The following is an 18,427-nucleotide window of genomic DNA, read 5'->3' on the forward strand; positions in this document are numbered from 1 at the left end:
ACCACCAAAGGTGCGAACGATCTATCCGAACTCCATATCTCCCGGGTCTACTTCCTCGCAGACATCAAATCGAGCGTTCTTGGAAGCCTGGAAGATATTTTGTGCATCGCCATATTTCGTCTCTGAGAATTGACTATTACCTCGAACTCAGGATGATACCGAAATCTGACGCGTCCCAGCGTAGACTCACAATATTTTAATGAAAGGGTCAAGAGTCTCCATATCCCTCTTGTCTCGCTGTGGCGTAAACTGTTGAACACGAAATGCGCTCATATGCCATGAGATGGAGTTCCGCTTGGAGGTTTAGGAACCGTGTGTTCGCAGTACTGATATCGCAAGCAGCCTTGCATCCTTACAGGACTGCCAACCACTCAAGGTACCACCTGCGCTCTATCTCGTACCAACAACAAACATGCGATGTCTCTTCAGAAGGTCAAGCGATATAATGAGTTCTGTACAGTACCAATCCTCTTCTTACTGATATCACACTATAGTGCTGAAGTCTACTAACAACGATTATGGGGAGAGGTATCAAGCTTCGGACTTGGTATTTCATCATCGAGGCGTTACTCCCGGACACAAGATACTAAACCTTGTTTCTCACCTCACCTTGTCAACGTGACATTCCAGGTTGTCGTAAAGTTCATTCCAACTATCGAGTGAGGATGTCAGCGGAGAGGACATCAGACTGCTCTTCGGAACAAGCGCTTCACATTGGATTTTACTATTGGCTCTGAGGGGGCATATCTTCCGCAAGAAAGAATGGTGGTGAGCTTCCTGAAAACTGGCCTTGTCTCCGAAACCATAACAAGGTTTTCAACATTCGCAGCAGAGACCATTCTAACACGAATGACGAGTGTTATCCGTCACTCGTTGCGCGACTGATAACACCCATGGAGTGTACGATGAAGACTCGATGACGCCACTCGATCACGATGGCCATAATAGGCCATCAATAAACTATTGGAAAAAAGAAGAAGAAGAAAGTTTGCCAATCTTTCCGGATATTCGTCGAGGACATTGCAGTCACGGATCTGCGACAGGTCATGAGACGATGTTTAGAATTTACAGGTCTTTCTAGTCTCCCTCTTGATCGACTTGGTTGTCCTCAGACCAGGTTGCTGGTTTTTCCTGGAACACATTGGGGAAGACATCGAAATCGGCCTCGACCGGCAAAGATCTGCCCGGTGCTGCCAAGTAAGTGACGTCACACGACTCAGGTACACCCAACCTGCCCCTTTAGTCTAGCTTTCCCCATACAACCTACCTAAGCGCCCGCCTGCAGGGACCATCCGTGACTCTACAAACAACTACCCTCCATCTGGTTAATACGACACCACGGCATGGAGGTGTTAGAGTACTGAGTATATTTGCCGAGGCTAACGCTTCAGATCTTTAGACCCACGGCAGGCGAACACGAGACCTCAAAACCACGCTTGACACTGGTAACGAGGACGATCAGGATACCTTCCCCCGGAGGAACGGCGGTAAGCGCGTGACTTTAGACTACTGTGTTGACCGCAACAGAGCCCTGAGTGGTGAGGGCGAATACCAGGCAAGCGGCTCGAGATTAATTCTGCCAACTAAAGTGTAGTCTGCATCTTGGCCATCTGGAGTAGCATTCATCTAGAACGCTGGTGCATGAGACCGCGGGGTGAAGCTTGATTATCGAGCAAGCGTTACCTGGTGATATCGCAGGAGGCATGCATGCCCGACTGGCGCCATGTAGCAGCCGTTGGGTTACCAACTAGGCAGCCTTTCCACAAGCATGACTTGCAGATTTGCACATTCTTCGCTGTCGATACAAAACCGTTTTGAAACCTAAACGCTATGACGGCCCGTCGCGGAAGGACAGTGCCGGTGACCGAGTATGAACACTCATGGTAATCGTGCTAATGATGGTGGTCGCCGACATTACCCAGATGAGAAGCTGAGAGAAAGTAATGAGTTTGGTACATTATCTCATAATAGTATCGACTTGGTCAAACCGCTAGTATTGCATCTTTCTCGGAAGCTTTTGTTCTGACGGGAAGTAGCAAAAAGGTGTCCAAATTAGCGAGGTGTGTCTACTATTTGAGCAAAGATCCGCGCAACGGGCCGCTATGTGGGTGGTGAAGGAGAAACTCTCAGACCTCCAGTTCTTGTAATAGCTTATTTCCGCTTCTGGTTTTGAAACCGCCTCAGTTCGGTTAGGCCATCGCAATTTCCACGCTTCTTGCTAGTAGCGAATAAGAGCTATTCTACATTCACTGCTCTTCGGACTTGGATTTAGCCGAAAGATTTGTTACACCTCCTTCTTCTTACGGTCTTAACTTGGTCGCTGACTGTACGTGTACCAGAATATCTTTAGCCCCTTCCTAACTCTTCCGAACCTCACGAAGCTGTGGTGGTGTCAGGCGACGAGGCAAATCGCCAGTGAACGAGCCGTGTCGCTCCACCTCGCATTGTCTTCGTGGTCGCCTGATCCTGCTAGCAGCGTACTATACATCAACTTCATGACTACTACAGCTGATCTTCGTGAAGGAGAACGAACGATGTCACTCCATTGCCTGCTTTCATACGACGTTATGAGCTCTACCCTGGTCTACTTCAGCGGCTTACAGGATATCCAGAAGATCCTCGGACGATGTGGTCCATTCTGGGGGCTAGCAACCCCATCATGATTTGCAAACTCGAACACCGGACCGGTGAAGTATCTTAGATTGCATGGCCGGCCTTGCGCCTCTTTCGTCAGCCAGGAGCCCCTTTGGCAATTTGCCCCATGTGGATTGACGACGTGGTGTCTTCGTGCCGCTTAGCACGATCAGTCGAAGATCCGTGAAAAAGTTATATAGTCCTCCAGTTGCACAGTGCAACAGTCAAGCAATTGGACATTCATTCCAGCAGTTCAAGTCCGAGCACCCTTTCCTGTTTCAGGTGGGAAAAAGCAACTTCTCTTCTATACTTAGATACCCCATATTCAACCCCGCCTCATCATGAAGAGTACAACTCTTCTAACCTGTCTGTTTGCAGCCGGTGTCCAGGCTTGGATGCCTGCGGACCGCGAACTTCCAGCCTTCAACCGCACCAGCAACTATTTGAGCAAACGTGCCCATTCACTTCCGAGTTGGAAGATTCGTGGAGTCAACCTTGGCGGTTGGCTACTGTCAGAGCCATGGATGATGAACCAAGAGTGGTCAGACATGGGCTGTGGTGACTCCTGCTCCGAATTCGACTGTGTCAATAAGCTTGGCCAGTCTCAAGCAAACACTGCTTTCAACGGTCATTACTCTCGCTGGATCACTCCAAGCATGATACAAGATATCCATAATGCTGGTCTGAACACCATTCGTATTCCAATCGGATACTGGAGTCTTCACAGCCTGGTAGGCAGCGGCGAGCACTTCCCTGAGATGGATCTGAAGTACCTTGATGCCGTTATTCAGAAAGCTGCGGATCTGGGTATGTTCGTGGTCATTGACCTACACGGTGCACCTGGTTCGCAAAAGGTGGGCGATGCGTTCACTGGGCAGGTAAGTCTTCGAGTACTAGATCTATCTTGAGTCAATGCTTATGTCTATTGCAGTGTCTTCCTGAAGCATACCTTCCAGGCTTCTTCTCCCAAGCCAATTACGACCGCGCTACAAAGTGGCTCGACTGGATGACCAAACGCATTCATAACACTCCTTCATATAGAGCCACTGTCGGTATCATCGAGGTCGTCAACGAGCCGCAGACCTCACGTGACAAAGGTGGTATGCCACAGGCTGAGAAAGATACCTTGACGCAAAAATACTACCCACAAGCTCTTGCTGCTGTCCGCAACGCTGAGAATTCCTTGGGTATCTCCGATGACCAGCGCCTTCACGTCCAGTTTATGGATTCACAATGGGGTGCCGGCAATCCCAAGTCCAACCTCCCATCAGACTCCAAGATAATCTTTGATGATCACAACTACGTCGGCGGAGCGGTAACCTCCAACAACCCCAGCGCCACCCAAGGTGACTACATGTACTACACGTGCTACACAGACAACCGTCAGACCGATGGCGATAATCCCAAGATCGTGCAAGAATGGAGTCTTACCGTTGCCAATGAGTACACTACCGAATTTGACTGGAAGAACGATAACAACATTCCGTTCTACAAGCAGTGGTTCATCGCTCAGCAGAGACTCTATGAAAAGACCAACGGCTGGATCTTCTGGACATGGAGGACACAACTCAATGACCCACGATGGGATTACAGTTACCTGGTCTACAAGCAATGGGTTCCGACCTCCGCGGCAGGACTAGACGCTAGTGCAAACCAAGACGTCTGCAAGACGTACTTTGGCAAAAAAAGGAGGTCATGGGGAAGAAAGTAGGATTTTGATAATGCCTCCTCGTGCTTGCGGTTCCGCGCATGAAGGGGGTCAGTCTGAGTTTTTTCCATTTTCTAGTGCTTAGTCGACCACGACACGATTAGCAGTATTCTTCTTGTTACGATACTTTACCTTTAAGTCATAGTTTATATTACCGCATCATCGAATGATGTTGCTTCATTACATTTCTAAACGACCATATTGCAAGCGCGGTTATAGTGATATTCTCCTTACTCTAAGATATCGCCACAACGCCAAGTATGTAGGCATCTCATGCCAAGGTAATCGCGACTCCTAAAACCCAATGAACGAGCGGTGAGACTGCACCGTGTGATCCTTTGTCGTGCGACGGCCGGTCGCGATCGACAAAGACTGCATGTCGAAGTTCTAACTCTTTCTCGCAGATCGAAGAGGTCAGGCGACTGAGGAGGGTTGTGCTAGCGGCAACGGTAGAGTGCCGACGTTGACCGTTTAGAGAGGTTGAATGTTTATGTCAGCTGGTGTAACGGACGGGGCTACAAATCATAAGTGAAACGTTAGCATTAAAGTTGGAAACAAATGGACGTAGTCAAGATTGAGGATGAGTTATAGGGGTGTCTATTGAAAGCACTTACTTGTGGAAGCGAATGCATATACATTATAGTACCATGCCTGCCTTGCAGAAGTGTTCTTAGTAATCGCACTGAAGCCCGGACAAAAGTCGTCAATAGCATCTCTAGTCATTGGTTTGGTGGGATACGTTTTTGTGGCCCGCCTGGTGAATCTGAAAGCGACTAAGCTTTTGCCCTCTTTTAATTGGTCACGAAAGCATGTCGTTGCGATTACCCTAAGGTAAATATTCAATTCAACTCTGCATGGAGGAATCGCAGAGTGCTGCATTTAACACCAACCCAGGCCTTGCAGGCGGTATATCACCCAATAACGCCAGTATTGCAAACCCAGAAATGCGGAAGCAAGAACGCCAACCTAATCCAATCAACACCGATCCATGATTGCGTCCGCGACCCTAAAGTACAAGGAATTAAGAGATATTAACAGGCCGTGACAAGCACGGTTAGTCGTTAGTCGTGACTTCAGAGACGTCATGAACGCATAGGTAAGTAATCAAGATGTCCGAAAAGCAAGAACGGTCAGGCTAGCTGACGCTCTGTGAGAGTGCTGAAGATAGATGTGACGCAAACTTGGCGTCAATACCGTCTTCCTGTACACCAAGGCCAAGACCTATGCCACTATCGTCGTGGTTCGGCTCTTGTTGTGAAGGATTCATGTCGTACTCGTACTGAAAGCTCATGTTGTATTGTGATGATGGTTGAGCAAATCGTCCAGCATTGACTGATGGTCTTGCGTTAGTCAACTACCATGTGAGGCCATGTTGTGAGCGGAAAAACTCACCTTCCTGATTTGACCCGGCATCCTGGATTGTGACATGGCTAGCGTTGGAGATGAAAGACTGATCTGGGCCGAAGTCGGCTTCCAAGCTGCTATACCGGCTTTCGTTGTTGCTACCGCTGCCGCCGTTGGTCATGGTGGCATTGAGAGAATCACCAATTACAGGCGAGTAGTTGGAGGAGCTCCAGTCTGGCGGTGCATGACCGAGGAAACCACCTATCGATGCTAACCATTGTGCCATTTCGTCCACGAAGACCTTGGTAAGCCACCAACCTTGGAAACTGATGCCATTCTCGACAGTGATCTCCCGTATGGCAGCTGAACCAAGTGCACTAATGCAGTGCATTATTGTACGAGCGTGTGCACCAGGGAAGCGGGATGGTAGACGTGTTAGAAAAGCGGCGATGCGATCAATAACTGATTCTGATGGATCGGCGGGTGGGTCAGGGTACGCTGCACGATGTATCGAACCAGAAGGCAGCTGGATCTCCTGTGGGAGGGGACCCAGCATCGATCGGATCTCAGTGGTTAGGATGTTGTAAACTTCTTCGTGTGCACAAGACGCAGGTAACTCATTCGCAATGATGCGTTTGATGTTAACGTGTTGGAGCCAGTCGGCAAACATCTGAGTGCGGTGGCTCTCTGCAGTGAGCATGACGGCTGCCGCGTGCGCAGCGGAATTGACGCGGAGCATCTGTCGGAGAAGGTGGGCGAACAGTGTAGCAGGTTCAAGTTTTGCCTCAAGTACATGTACGGGGAGGGACGCGAACTTGGCAGTAATGTGTGCGTGCAACGTCTTCGCAACGTTGTCGAGGAATTTCAGAACTGGCGGCGGCGCCACTTGGAGAGTCAGCTGAGAGACATTGCGGATCATCTTCTGGTACATCATCCAGTCGCACTCCTTGATCCACGGCGCCAGTTCGGGCGAAGCAAAGAGCTTCTGCACCGGTACAGTCAATGTCCCATGGAAAGTACCAAAGAGGCGGAAGAATTGCTTCTCCTTGCAGTAGCGCACTGAGTCCACCAACGAGACAACATGCGATCGGTACATAGCAACAAGGTTGTCGGCAGAATCGGGATCGGTGCGTGCTGGTAAGTATGGTTTGATATCCGGCAACTCCACCACGAATGCATCAGGGGCTTCGAGGATGTCTGCTGTTGGGAACTTGAGCTCGTGCTCGTACGAAATCTTGGTACGTGTATGCGAAGGGTGGAACTGAGACGAGTAGATGTCGGTAAATAGAACGCCGCGCGATGAGGCCGGAGTGTAATAGCTACTCTGTGACTCCACACGTGCTTCTCGTGGAGGAAACTGTGCGCTGTCTGCAGGTAGTCGTGGGATGGCACTAGAGGTTGTTAGCATATACACGGACATGGTACGTTGAATGGACGTACTCCATATTGAGTCTCGGTGTCCCTGAAGCCTGACGCTTCAAGGCATGGTGCGCAGCAGGACCGTTGCTGCCCCGACGTGCCTCTTCACCGTTATCGTTGTCGTTGATGAGCTCAAGATCGACGTAGTGGTACTTGGACTCTCCGCGAACACCGAGGCGCCTAGTCTGAATACCAGGGAAAATGACGCGAACAAGCTTGCCAAAAGACGCCGGATTCAGGGGGATAACGCGATCAGTACCGCAGCGCTCTGCGTACTTGGAGTAGACGCGGTTGCGTGGGACCGATGTCTTCGCGACACGACAGACGGACTGTAACCTGGGAAGCGTTAGCACATTTCCAAGATGGACGCGTAATACCTACCATAACATGGCGAATAGCTGTTTAGACTTTTCTGCCTTGGATGTTCGATCATTTTGGATAACCTCAGCTGCAACCTCCTTCAGGTTACGGCCTTCATTCTGGTTCAACAGCTGACGCAGTTCCTTATCATTGGTAGCTGCGCCTGAGGTTGACGGCCTCTTCTTCTTGTCTTCGGTATCCATCGGTGGCGCCATGAAGCTGTGTTGCTGTGAATGCTGTGAATGTTGGGAGAGGGAATTCTGGTAGGCGTGGTGGTCTGGCTGTGCGGGCTGGGCGCTCGATTGGGGGTGGCTCGCGGTCGGGTCGGCTGGGTAGCCAAGGTACTGCTGGACACTCTCCAAACTCATGTTGATAAGCTGGTCCTGCGCGCTAACTTGTTGTGCAGCCTGAAGCAGAGCAGGCTGTAGTGCTTCACTGGTCGTGAATGGAGCATGGTACTGTGGTTGTTGGGGAAAGTGGCTGGGCCGCGGCTGTTGTGGTTGCTGGAATTGCTCGAATGAATGTACGCTCGTCGTCGACGCGCGAGAAAGAGGGCGATTACTTCTAGTAGACATTGACGTATTTGATCGTGATCGGCGGATGTCGGTCATGATGCGGATGCCGGCTGGCAGATTTTCCGTCTGTTTACACCAAAACAATGCGATAGCAACGGCACGGAGATGGCGACAACACAGGCGAGAGAGTGTAGAGAACAAGCGACGAGAACTCTAGGGATACCAAGGTGTAAGGAGTATATTGGCGAAGCTGCTCGCGCGTAGGTCGAATCTCAGCTTGTTTTCGGGGTTGGCGGGTTTGTTTGTTTGGGCCAGGGACTAGCTCAACACGTTGTCCTGTCGGCTAAGATGTCACCAACGTGGTAGGATGCTCCGGGGAAGAATATCCAGCTCCAAAAGATGTCGCCGGCGTCGTCGGTCGCCCTCGAGCGGGTTTGTTATGGGATAAGATTTGGATGTTTACGCTTTCGTCTGAACTCGGTCGCACCTGCAGCAACGGAGACTGGCCGGCGCGCTTGGACCATGATAGTCACATGACTATCGTCATAACGCCCGTGCAATCGCACTACTTTCTAATTGCCAATGTAAGAGAAAAAGAGATGAGTGAATGCAATATCGTCGCCATCTGGGATCTGGCCTCGTCGCAACACAAGACGATGCTCGCGATTCTGTCGCATCGGCATGCAACTGCAGCGCTCTGGCTGGCTCGTGAAAGGCGGTGACGTATTTAGCGATGACGAGCCCACTTCCTCCATCCCACAATCTCCAGGCTCCACGTTCCTGCTCCTCCCAAACTACTGAACACATTGCAGCCCCTCTGCTTCTTCCACCATAATCCATTGCATCTCAACCCTTTGCAACCCACCACACTCGACCCCCAAACAGCCCTCAACATGTCTGTCCAGGATAGAGCCCAGGCCCAGCTGTCGCAGCTCGACAAGGAGGTAAGCGCTCTCGCTTCCGCACATGGCACAATTGTCAAAATACGACTTGTATAGGTGTTTTTGATGAGAAGTCGCAATCGCAATAGTGTTTGTACAAAACCACGTATACTGACCATGTTGTGTTCCAGCTGTCCAAGTACCCCGCACTCAACAACTTTGAGAAGCAAACGTCGGTCCCCAAGGTCTACATGGTCCTCGGTCTTGCCGGCCTTTACTTCTTCCTCATCTTCTTCAACATTGCTGGAGAATTCCTCGTCAACATTGCCGGATTCATCATTCCCGGTTACTACTCGCTCGAGGCTCTATTCAGCGCAAGCAAGGTTGATGACACTCAGTGGTTGACCGTACGTATACCCCACTTTCTTATCGCTGGCAAGACATTTGGCCATACTGTGACCATTTCAAGCTCCACAACAAGGCTAACGTGATATTACAGTACTGGGTGACCTTTGCGTTCCTGACCGTTTTCGAGAGCGCTGTAAGCGCTGTTTACTGGTTCCGTAAGTCCACCAGGATTAGTGTACACGATTTACGTCTGACCTTGCCAGCCTTCTACTACACCTTCAAGTTTGTCCTGATCCTCTGGATGGCCCTCCCCCAGACTTCGTAAGTGTCTCTCGTGGCGCTTATGATGTAAGCTAACAATCTGCAGTGGTGCTCAGATGGTCTTCCGCTCTTTCCTCCAGCCCGTCTTCTCTCGCTACTTCTCCGCATCAGGCTCCACCGCCGCCGACCTTCGCGCCAAGGCCGACTCAGCTGGCAAGCCTCATGCCTCGTAGAGCAGTTGCGAGCTTAACACCTCTTTGACAGCCGCACGACGACATCATAATAACAAAAACGAAGTTCGGAATACGCCCTCTGCTGTGCGGGAGACGGAAAGACCGGGCTTTTCAAAGCGTGCGGCTGTTGCGGCTTGGAAACGCTGCATGGACGAAGGCTTACGAGTAACGGATCATATTCATGACAGTGTCGATGTACGAAAGAAGAGGCAGGTATCCTTACGTTTCATGATTACTTGCCCATAAGGAAGCAGATTGGGTAACATACTGCGCTCCTTGGCAGTGGGTTTCTGCGAATCGCTTGCGAGCAATATCATGTATCCGAGTCTGGCTTGTTCTCTGACAAGCATCAATCACATATTCATCCCCTCACACCGTTGAACACATAGGCGTACACAATATGCGAACTGAAACATGAATACTAACTTATCTAGCGAGACAATGACTGCATTGGAAGATGGGAAGTACGTCACACGACGTGAATGGGGGGATGAGAACAACGTTGTAAAAGGCTCGAAACTTATGATTCTTGTTACATCTGGACTTGGTAAGTGAACGAACAATTAGTTGTTTCTGTAAATGATCTCAAAAATTTTATGTTTATGACATCCTGTTGCTTCCACACAAACATTAGCAAATCACAACGACAATATGTGCAATAGTCTCAAGAACTCTGTGCTCTTGTTTCTTTGTTTCGTGTTACTCCATCCCTGATCTTTAATTGCTCAGGCTAGGTCGTCTATTCCGAACGGCCTTCTGAACTTCTTCACTCCATACATATCATTCATTTATTCAATAACTAGTAATGTTTGATACTTACACTGAACCCAAAAGCAGATCTTTCAAACGTGCCGATGGCTTGATGTTGCAGTAAATCTAGTAAATCTCCGTACTCAAGCACAGTCTCCAAAGACATAAAGCACGCTTGAACAGTTCTAGCACAGCAGAAGCCACGTAGCAGTATTGTAAAGATCATCAAACCCTCTTCACCAAACTCAGTCCAATGCCACTCTACTCTACTAACAGTGCCTACAAACATCATTACAGCAGGATGCAAGCCACTTATGTTTGCTTGTTGAGAAATCAGGTCTACATTCTGATCAAGCCCTAATTATGGGACGAAGCCTGGAGGTGATCTAGCGGACGTCAACGTCGTGGCATGGTTATGCAATCAGCGAAGACAGATTGAGCTGCTGACTATCGATACGCGGAATGAGTGGGGATTGCAGTGACAAGCCAAGGCCCCTTGCATGTGCTACGTCAACATCAAGGCGTTGATCATTGAGAACAGTGAAATCATGGTTCAATTCCTTTGCTTGTCCTTATACAACCAAATCAATGCCGCAAAAACGATGATTCTGACACCGCAGAGAATTACCACACACGAAACACGAAAACATGTCGTCTCCGCCAACCTCTTATACGGTACCCGCAATGCTCAAGTCCCGGATCTCTTGTAGCACCTCTTCCACCCGTGCGTCGAGCTCACCCTGTGCATACTGATCTCTTGTGTTTGCATCCAGATATTGCTGTACCTGCGCCATTCTTGAGTATGCTTCCGCGCAGAACCTCAACTGAATCTTGACCAGCGCCTCGAAACTTGGGTCTAAGTAGGGCACTCGCAGATCGATAAGTTGGGGAAGTTCGGTGGTGAGGGTATCGTTGAGCTGGTCGTACGCGGCCTTGGCCAATTGTTCGTCCTTTTCAGCGCGCGGTAGCTTGGTGACATCCTTGTCAGGCTTGTCGGTGAGCTTTCGGACTTGTGCACGCATGCGGTCGTAGTCCATTTGCTTGTGTTCGCGCTTTGTGATACAGGCGTTGATGTCGGGGAAGTAGGAGCAGAATCGCTGAATGGGGTCTAGGACGGTGGTTCGGTAAGGGCCGTCGAGGGCTTTGATTGTCTCGGCGTCTAGATCGGTCACGGCTTGCTTGTAAGAGCGCGACACGCCGTCTTTTGTTCCTGCATCTCCATAGAAGGCGTCGATGGTTTCGGCGATGCGCATTTGTGAGGCGGTCATGGCGCGCAGAGAGTCCAAGTAGCCCTTTGCTTCCTTCTGAAGCTTGTTCGCGGCGGTCTCCATGGTGCGGTAGCGGCTGGCATGTCGTTAGTGTTGTTCATGTTCATGTGGCATGTATTCTTCCTGGCAGGGAGAAGACGGGTTGCGGGTGAAGAAGCGTACCGCTGCTCAGTTTCGAAGTCGCGGTCATTTGTGCGCTCGACTTGGCCAGTCTTCATAAGAACCTGCGTCGTCGCGCGATTGACGCCTTTCTTGAACCCTGCGTCTTGTAAGCCGGCGGCTTCCTAGATCATCGTCGAGGGGCTCCTTACCGGTCCAAGACATGATTGCGGTGTGGTCGCTCTGGTGTGTGGGGAGAAACGATGTATAGCGGGGTGTGCACGAAGCAGGGTCGTGAGTGGAAAGTCGTGGTGTTGTGGGGAGAGCCGCGGGAATCAATGGAGATGGAGTTACTGGTTGGGCGCGGTCGAGTCGTTGTTGGCGGGCGGCAGTGCCACAATGACGACGCTACAAGACCCCGGCCGCGCTTTCTGGTGGCTGAGCAACAACGATTCCGATTCTGACCCAACCGTCCAACTTCAATGTTTTCACTTCGACCGCTGCAGCGTGCAGCGCCCTCGCCTTTCCGTATATGCTCGACTTGTCTGCGCAAGTACTCCGTCACTCCACCACGGCGACATGATGCCAGTGACAGACAGAAGAAGGTGATATTCTCTGGAATCCAGCCCACCGGAGTACCACATCTAGGAAACTATCTCGGCGCACTGCGACAGTGGGTGAGGCTTCAAGATGAAGCATCTCCGGACACCACACTTCTGTTCTCCATAGTCGATCTGCACGCCGTCACGATAAAACAGGACCCCAGTGAATTGGCAAGATGGCGAAAAGAGATGCTGGCTAGTCTGCTAGCAGTGGGACTCGATCCCAAGAGATGCATCATATTTGCGCAAAGCAGCGTGAAGCAGCATGCCGAACTCATGTGGATTCTCAGCTGTGGTGCAAGCATGGGCTACCTGGGACGGATGACCCAGTGGAAGGTATGCGACAGCAGAAAACAGGCTTGGAGAGGCGTAATATTAATACCGTCTTTAGAGCAAACTCTCCCTCCCAGCTAATGCCTCCCCACTCGACCCCTCAAACAACAAAGACGCCCTGAAACTTGGTCTTTTCTCTTATCCCGTCCTCCAAGCCGCTGATATCCTCCTCTACAACACCACCCATGTCCCAGTCGGCGAAGACCAAGCCCAGCACCTAGAGTTCACGCGGGAGCTAGCTGTTGGATTCAATCACGTTTACTCAGAGTCACGACCTCTATTGACCGTTCCGCAAACCCTTCTCAGTCCTGCCAAACGAGTCATGAGCTTGACTGAACCAACAAAAAAGATGAGCAAGAGCGATCCGAAGCCAAAAAGTCGCATCATGATAACAGACTCAAAAGAGCAAATACACGCAAAGCTGAAGACAGCATTGACAGACTCAATTGAAGGAGTCAGCTATGATCGTGAAAGCAGACCTGGTGTGTCGAACCTGATAGATCTTATGTATCATTTTGATGACTCTATCGCTGCATCACCCGAAGACCTGGCAAATGACTTGAAGGATCTGAGTATGCGGGCGCTGAAAGAGAAGGTCGCTGATACCGTTGACATGGGCATCAGCGATATAAGGCAACGATATCATGGATTGATGAGCGGAGATCAGAAGGAACTAGTGCAGTATGCGGAAGAAGGCGCGCGAAAAGCAGAGGAAATTGCCGAAAGCACCATGCAGAGGGTGAGAAAAGCTATGGGCATGGCATGGTAGCACACTCATGAACGTAGTTACGCTATGTCCTCATTGCACGCTAATAAGTTATGCCATCTGTCGGTCCATTCAGACCTAGACACCATACCTGTCTTACGTTCACATCAAGTACCAGGCGTGACATCTAGAGTTCCAGTAAATCTTGAGTTCTAGTAAATCTTGAGTTCTGATGCTGGCCAAATCGTCAGAGCTGGCCAACTGGTTGAAGGAGAACCCAGTAGCCGCGCCCCTATGCCCTGTACTTCTGAAGAAATGTTGGAAAGTAAGGGATATGGTCGGAGGAGTTGGTTTATAGAGGATTGTTGCATGGCGCATGTATATCATGAGTCTTGACACGTCGTCCTTGTTGGCCTAGAATTGTAATCCATGCATTTCAAAATCTACGTCCATTCACATGCAGCCCCTGCGCCGCAAGTCGCAAACCTAAAGTAATCATGCCTCGTGTAATAGAAAAATGACCTGAGAACTCCCTTCCCATGCAATGCAAATGCCATTGTAATAGTGACGAAGCCGTAGGCAGAAAAGCCCGTCGCAAGTATAAAACCATCAATCCAATACCAGAACCGAACGCCGCGCTTACAATGAAGATGTGGAAGAAAACCGAGGAATCGAAAGATGGAGAAGGTGGTGTGAGGCTGATGCGGATGAACTAATGCGCATACGTCCACCATGTCGTGTAACTGGGGTGTGGGTTCGGGCCAGAGGATGCCGATGCAGACACGATAGTGCCATAGTCAGGACCCGAATGCTCGGATAAGAGTGCCCCACCCCTTAGTGACCCCTTCATGCGGGCCAGAGACGCGCACATGATGAGGGGTTCGGATTTGCAGTCCATGGGCAACGTCTAGCGCTTTATGGGGGTGTCTGCGTCCTCTTCTTCCGCATCGTCGTCATCAGCCTCGAAGTCGGAGTCCATTTCTTGGTCCTCGTCCAGGTCGCTCTCGCTGCCGCCAAAGTCCAAGCTCTCGGCGTCGCTGTCTTCCCAGCTCATGTCGAATTGGCCCTCATCCTTCTCTTGCTTCCATGCTGTTTCTTGGGTTGGCATGACAAAGTCCTTGGGAATATCCGCCTTTGAGAGCTCGAGATCCTTCTTCACCATCTCCTTGTACTCCGCAGGCTTGTTACGCAACATGACCCCAGCATCGACGTTGGCGGGAGAGGAAACCTCAGCATCGTCCAATAGGGAGAGGATAGATATCAGGACCGTCTCGACACGCTGTACGGGTGACCAACGCTCGGCAGCAGTCTCGCCGGACATCTCGTCATCGCCGGGAGCGTGGAGGATGGAGATACATAGCCGTCCATCGGGGTAGATGTTTGGGTGGTAGAGCGGGCGGATGAATTTGAAATCTGATCAGCCGTTAGTTTCTTCCCTGCGCTTCGCGACTCCTTCCATCCTTGGAACGTCGTATTGGTAGTGACGTACCTGGCGGGCTATGCGGGTAGTTGCGCGGGAAAGACATCTTAGCCTTGAAGTAGCCGCCATAGTACATGGACTCTTCGTTCATGACGATGAGGGCGACACTCCACTCGAAGACATTCTCGTTGATGAGCTGTGACGTGGTTAGCTCGGTGCTCCTGCATCGCCACTCTGACTCCGACTTTCGACGGAATGTCACCGGGACTTACCTCGATATTAGTCCACTTCTCCTTGCTCAGCTGCTTGAACTCATTCATGAGTATCCGCTGCGCCATTTCCGCCATTTCGCCTTGTCGGTCCGGGGTTCTCGCTGAAGTGTGTGGTGTTGATGGTGTTGCAGGAACAGTACAGTATCGGCGGAGGCAATCGGTCGAGTTGATTTGTACGAGTAAAAGAGAGAATATGGTGTGCAGGGAGCGTCTTGGCGAAATGTGTGAGGAGTGAGAGAGAGGCGGGGGGGTGAGAGTTTGTACTTAAGGGAGTCGGTCGGCTGAGGCGCTGCATGATCGAATGCTCTCGCCGAAGCAAGGATCACTTAGTCCGCCCCTCGGAAAGAGCCTAAGTCACCGCTTCCGAACTTGCGGACAACGAGTGGAACCTTGGCCGTGGTACTCACTCATTGTCTGCAGCGATTCATCGTCACCATGTCCCTTTGTTCGTCGGCAGAGTTGCTGTTAAAGCACCAAAGGTTGGTGGGCGTTCTGTCTTTGGCAACCTCGCCATCGTTGCTTCCGACCTCGGAACGAATAGGAACGGTACGGAACGTCACCGGCGATGCGTTCCAAGGTCGCTTTGCTCGCGTGATAGCGAAGAGTTATGGCTTATCTATCATCACCCGCATCGTCACCCATGGACATATCCTGGAGTGTCATGTGAGTGTGCCCATGCAACCCTTTGCCTTAATATAGGCTACTGATACTGCACTATTTCACAAATATAAACGTGCACACAGTTGACCTGAAACAGCAATGTGCAGTAGTCTTTTGCTAGGTCTATCGGTAGAAACCAATCGCTTCGACCAACATCTACGTAGCTCACCATGCCGGCGCGCGAATGTCGTCATTCCAGGCTTGCTTGTTTCTTACACGACTCTAGGTCTGCATATTCTCACGTTTTTGACATTGTTTTTGCATCTAATGGTAATCGTGACTAATGGCAAACAACCAGGCATGTAGTGGTCTTGCGTTTAACAACAATACTTTTCTATTCTAGAGTGTACATCTAAAACCGACGTGATCGTGTATGACATGACCCAGGATTACGACAACCCCCCAGTACACCAGCGCTGGCGTTAATACATGTGCTAAACGAAAAACCGATAATACTAAACATAAGAAAGACAAACAATGAAAGCATAGTCAGGACGATAACACAAAAAATTCCAATCAGATGTAACGCATCTTCTTCGCAACTCCTAAGCAGACCGAAACAAAGAGGCAGATGACACCGATAATGCCGAAGAACCACGCAAGGCTGCCGTCCTGACCCGGAACCTTGACGTTCATACCAAAGAGACCGCAGATTAAGTTGAGCGGAACAAGGATTGTGGCAATGACCGTAACCTTCTGAAGTGTAGCGTTACTGTCATTTCCTTGGATGACTTGGTCAACGGAGATTTGCGCGAGGTAGTTGGAGTGCGCGCGGCTGAGCATCTTCTCGAAGTGAGCCAAGTTGGACATCATAGTGACGACGTGGTCCTGGATATCGCTGAGGTACATGCCCACGTCACCCCGAGGAGCAACGCTGTACGACTCGTTGCAACGTTTGGCGAAGCCCTTGATGACATCTGCCTTGCCACCCAAGAGACGCAGGAGCTGCATGACACGCTTGCGGCAGTCGCCAATCGATCGAAGAATGGCGCGTGAGTCTTCAATGCGTGCAGTGAAGACTTGGTCCTCAATTGCATCAGCTTCATCTTCGATGCCTCGAATGACAGGTGCAAAGCTATCGACAATGTCGTCAATAAGGGCGTAGCAGATCCAGTCGGCATTCAAATTGATGTAGTCGCGAAGACGGCTGATACGCTTGCGCACGTTGAGCGTGTGCGGGCTTTCGCAGAAGGTGAATGTCAGGATACCCTCCTTGAAGACGACAGCATAGAAGTTAACGGGCTCCAGATATTCCTCCGACTCCTTGTCGGCTTGGAAGAAAGAGCGGAACGAGACAAAGTAGTATTGGTGAAACAGCTCTACCTTCTCACGCGGCTCTTGAATGCAAATGTCCTCGCGAGTGAGAGGATGCACTCCGAAAGCCTTGGAAATGGCAAACACTTCCTCTTCTGTGGGGTTGACCATATCGAGCCACCAGACGCCGCCGTCTGATGGTGTGTCAAACAGATCACGGAAGCGTTCGCCAGGCATAAGTAGTCCGCCCAGTTCGGCAGCATGAATCGTGTCGTCCAATTCGGACGAGAAGAACGTCCAGCGGTTGGTCTTTACTTCCGGAGTTTGCTTCTCTGCGAAAACGTGGGAGAGACCTTCTTCGGCAAGCTTCTCTTGAACCGCAGGGTCTACATTCTTCAGACTCAAGACGTCGCTGTCGGTCTTGGGTGTTCCTGACTGGCTTGACTTGGGGCGAAGGTCGGAGAAGACCTTGGGCTTTGCAGAAAGATTAGACGCTACGCTCGCTTTGTGACGGAGAGGCTGGCCAATGGGTGTCTTGTCGTGAGCCTCTGCAACAAATTCCTCCAGCTCTTCGTAGTCGAATCTGGTAGTCTTGCCTGTATCCTCGGATACAGGGAAGCAGACATCTTCTTGTGCTGAACTGTGCGCAGACGCGACTTCGATGTCGTTTGGCAGATCAGGGCGCTCGTCACTAAGGGTTGGTCGGCGCGCGGTGCCACGAGAAAGCGTCCGGTTCAATCCAAGCTCAAGCTCGGAACCTGCGTGGCTCTGGAGAGTGTTGGCACGGTCGCGGCGCCGAGGACCAGCGAATGCATCGACAGAGTTAGGAGGAGAGACGGACCGCGAAGTCGTCGAAGATGCCCTGCTCCTAGTCAGGCGCTCGATTGCCGGGTCGCGCGGACGCCTGAATGTCTCTCGACGGGCTTGAGGGCTGTGTGCTAGAGAGCCGCGGCGAATGTAGGCGTCGGGAGCCAAGTGTTGGTCGTCATCGACTACGGCGCTTTCGAAATCGCGTCGAGTAATGTCTGCCTCAAGGGCTTCGTTGACTTGAAGAAGTATGTTGGGTCGGTCTTGGCCCTGGACGCTTGCGAAAGTTGGTCGGCGCGAGCGAGGAGGCGACGAAGCATCGGCTCGTGGAAGAGATGCAGGCTGGTGGCGGTGGTCGTCGAGGTCAGACACCGGGGTGCTGAACCTCGTCTGGGTCTCGGATCTCGGAGTGTCAGTCATATTGGCGACTCAGGCGGCGATGAGCTTGACTCCGAATCAGATGTCGTGTGCTTTGGTTAAGCCAGATTGGTGATGTGTTGGGCGACTTCTTGCAGCGCAAGAACCACAGAAGCGGGCGAGTCGCTTGTGAGCG

At 51.0% G+C, this 18,427-nt stretch overlaps 7 protein-coding genes across 7 annotated transcripts; 3 read left to right on the top strand and 4 right to left on the bottom strand.

Annotated features, from left to right (window-relative positions):
• Nucleotides 1-2,975: 2,975 nt before the first annotated feature.
• On the top strand, nucleotides 2,976-4,345 carry AA0111_g10691 (hypothetical protein; the record flags this gene model as incomplete). The annotated part of the gene is made up of 2 exons (XM_028644472.1): nucleotides 2,976-3,512; nucleotides 3,566-4,345. 2 exons carry the CDS (start codon nucleotides 2,976-2,978, stop codon nucleotides 4,343-4,345), a joined length of 1,317 nt encoding a protein of 438 aa, XP_028501713.1.
• Nucleotides 4,346-5,477: 1,132 nt separating this feature from the next.
• On the bottom strand, nucleotides 5,478-8,076 carry AA0111_g10692 (hypothetical protein; the record flags this gene model as incomplete). The annotated part of the gene is made up of 4 exons (XM_028644473.1): nucleotides 5,478-5,674; nucleotides 5,735-7,077; nucleotides 7,127-7,441; nucleotides 7,487-8,076. 4 exons carry the CDS (start codon nucleotides 8,074-8,076, stop codon nucleotides 5,478-5,480), a joined length of 2,445 nt encoding a protein of 814 aa, XP_028501744.1.
• Nucleotides 8,077-8,873: 797 nt separating this feature from the next.
• On the top strand, nucleotides 8,874-9,703 carry AA0111_g10693 (hypothetical protein; the record flags this gene model as incomplete). Its single annotated transcript, XM_028644474.1, has 5 exons — nucleotides 8,874-8,924; nucleotides 9,053-9,268; nucleotides 9,361-9,424; nucleotides 9,473-9,530; nucleotides 9,577-9,703. The coding sequence occupies 5 exons, from the start codon at nucleotides 8,874-8,876 to the stop codon at nucleotides 9,701-9,703; spliced, it is 516 nt and encodes a 171-aa protein (XP_028501712.1).
• Nucleotides 9,704-11,121: 1,418 nt separating this feature from the next.
• Nucleotides 11,122-12,045, bottom strand: AA0111_g10694 (hypothetical protein; the record flags this gene model as incomplete). The annotated part of the gene is made up of 3 exons (XM_028644475.1): nucleotides 11,122-11,797; nucleotides 11,884-11,980; nucleotides 12,033-12,045. The coding sequence occupies 3 exons, from the start codon at nucleotides 12,043-12,045 to the stop codon at nucleotides 11,122-11,124; spliced, it is 786 nt and encodes a 261-aa protein (XP_028501754.1).
• A 257-nt stretch (nucleotides 12,046-12,302) lies between these two features.
• AA0111_g10695 (hypothetical protein) lies at nucleotides 12,303-13,524 on the top strand (the record flags this gene model as incomplete). Its single annotated transcript, XM_028644476.1, has 2 exons — nucleotides 12,303-12,758; nucleotides 12,814-13,524. 2 exons carry the CDS (start codon nucleotides 12,303-12,305, stop codon nucleotides 13,522-13,524), a joined length of 1,167 nt encoding a protein of 388 aa, XP_028501717.1.
• Nucleotides 13,525-14,368: 844 nt separating this feature from the next.
• Nucleotides 14,369-15,228, bottom strand: AA0111_g10696 (hypothetical protein; the record flags this gene model as incomplete). Its single annotated transcript, XM_028644477.1, has 3 exons — nucleotides 14,369-14,874; nucleotides 14,951-15,077; nucleotides 15,154-15,228. The coding sequence occupies 3 exons, from the start codon at nucleotides 15,226-15,228 to the stop codon at nucleotides 14,369-14,371; spliced, it is 708 nt and encodes a 235-aa protein (XP_028501716.1).
• A 1,101-nt stretch (nucleotides 15,229-16,329) lies between these two features.
• AA0111_g10697 (putative metal ion transporter) lies at nucleotides 16,330-18,294 on the bottom strand (the record flags this gene model as incomplete). Its single annotated transcript, XM_028644478.1, has 1 exon — nucleotides 16,330-18,294. One exon carries the CDS (start codon nucleotides 18,292-18,294, stop codon nucleotides 16,330-16,332), a length of 1,965 nt encoding a protein of 654 aa, XP_028501715.1.
• Between the last annotated feature and the right edge of the window lie 133 nt (nucleotides 18,295-18,427).

The sequence above is a fragment of the Alternaria arborescens genome (assembly GCF_004154835.1).
Source record: "Alternaria arborescens strain FERA 675 chromosome Unknown contig_38, whole genome shotgun sequence".
In the NCBI taxonomy this organism is placed as follows: Eukaryota; Fungi; Ascomycota; class Dothideomycetes; order Pleosporales; family Pleosporaceae; genus Alternaria; species Alternaria arborescens.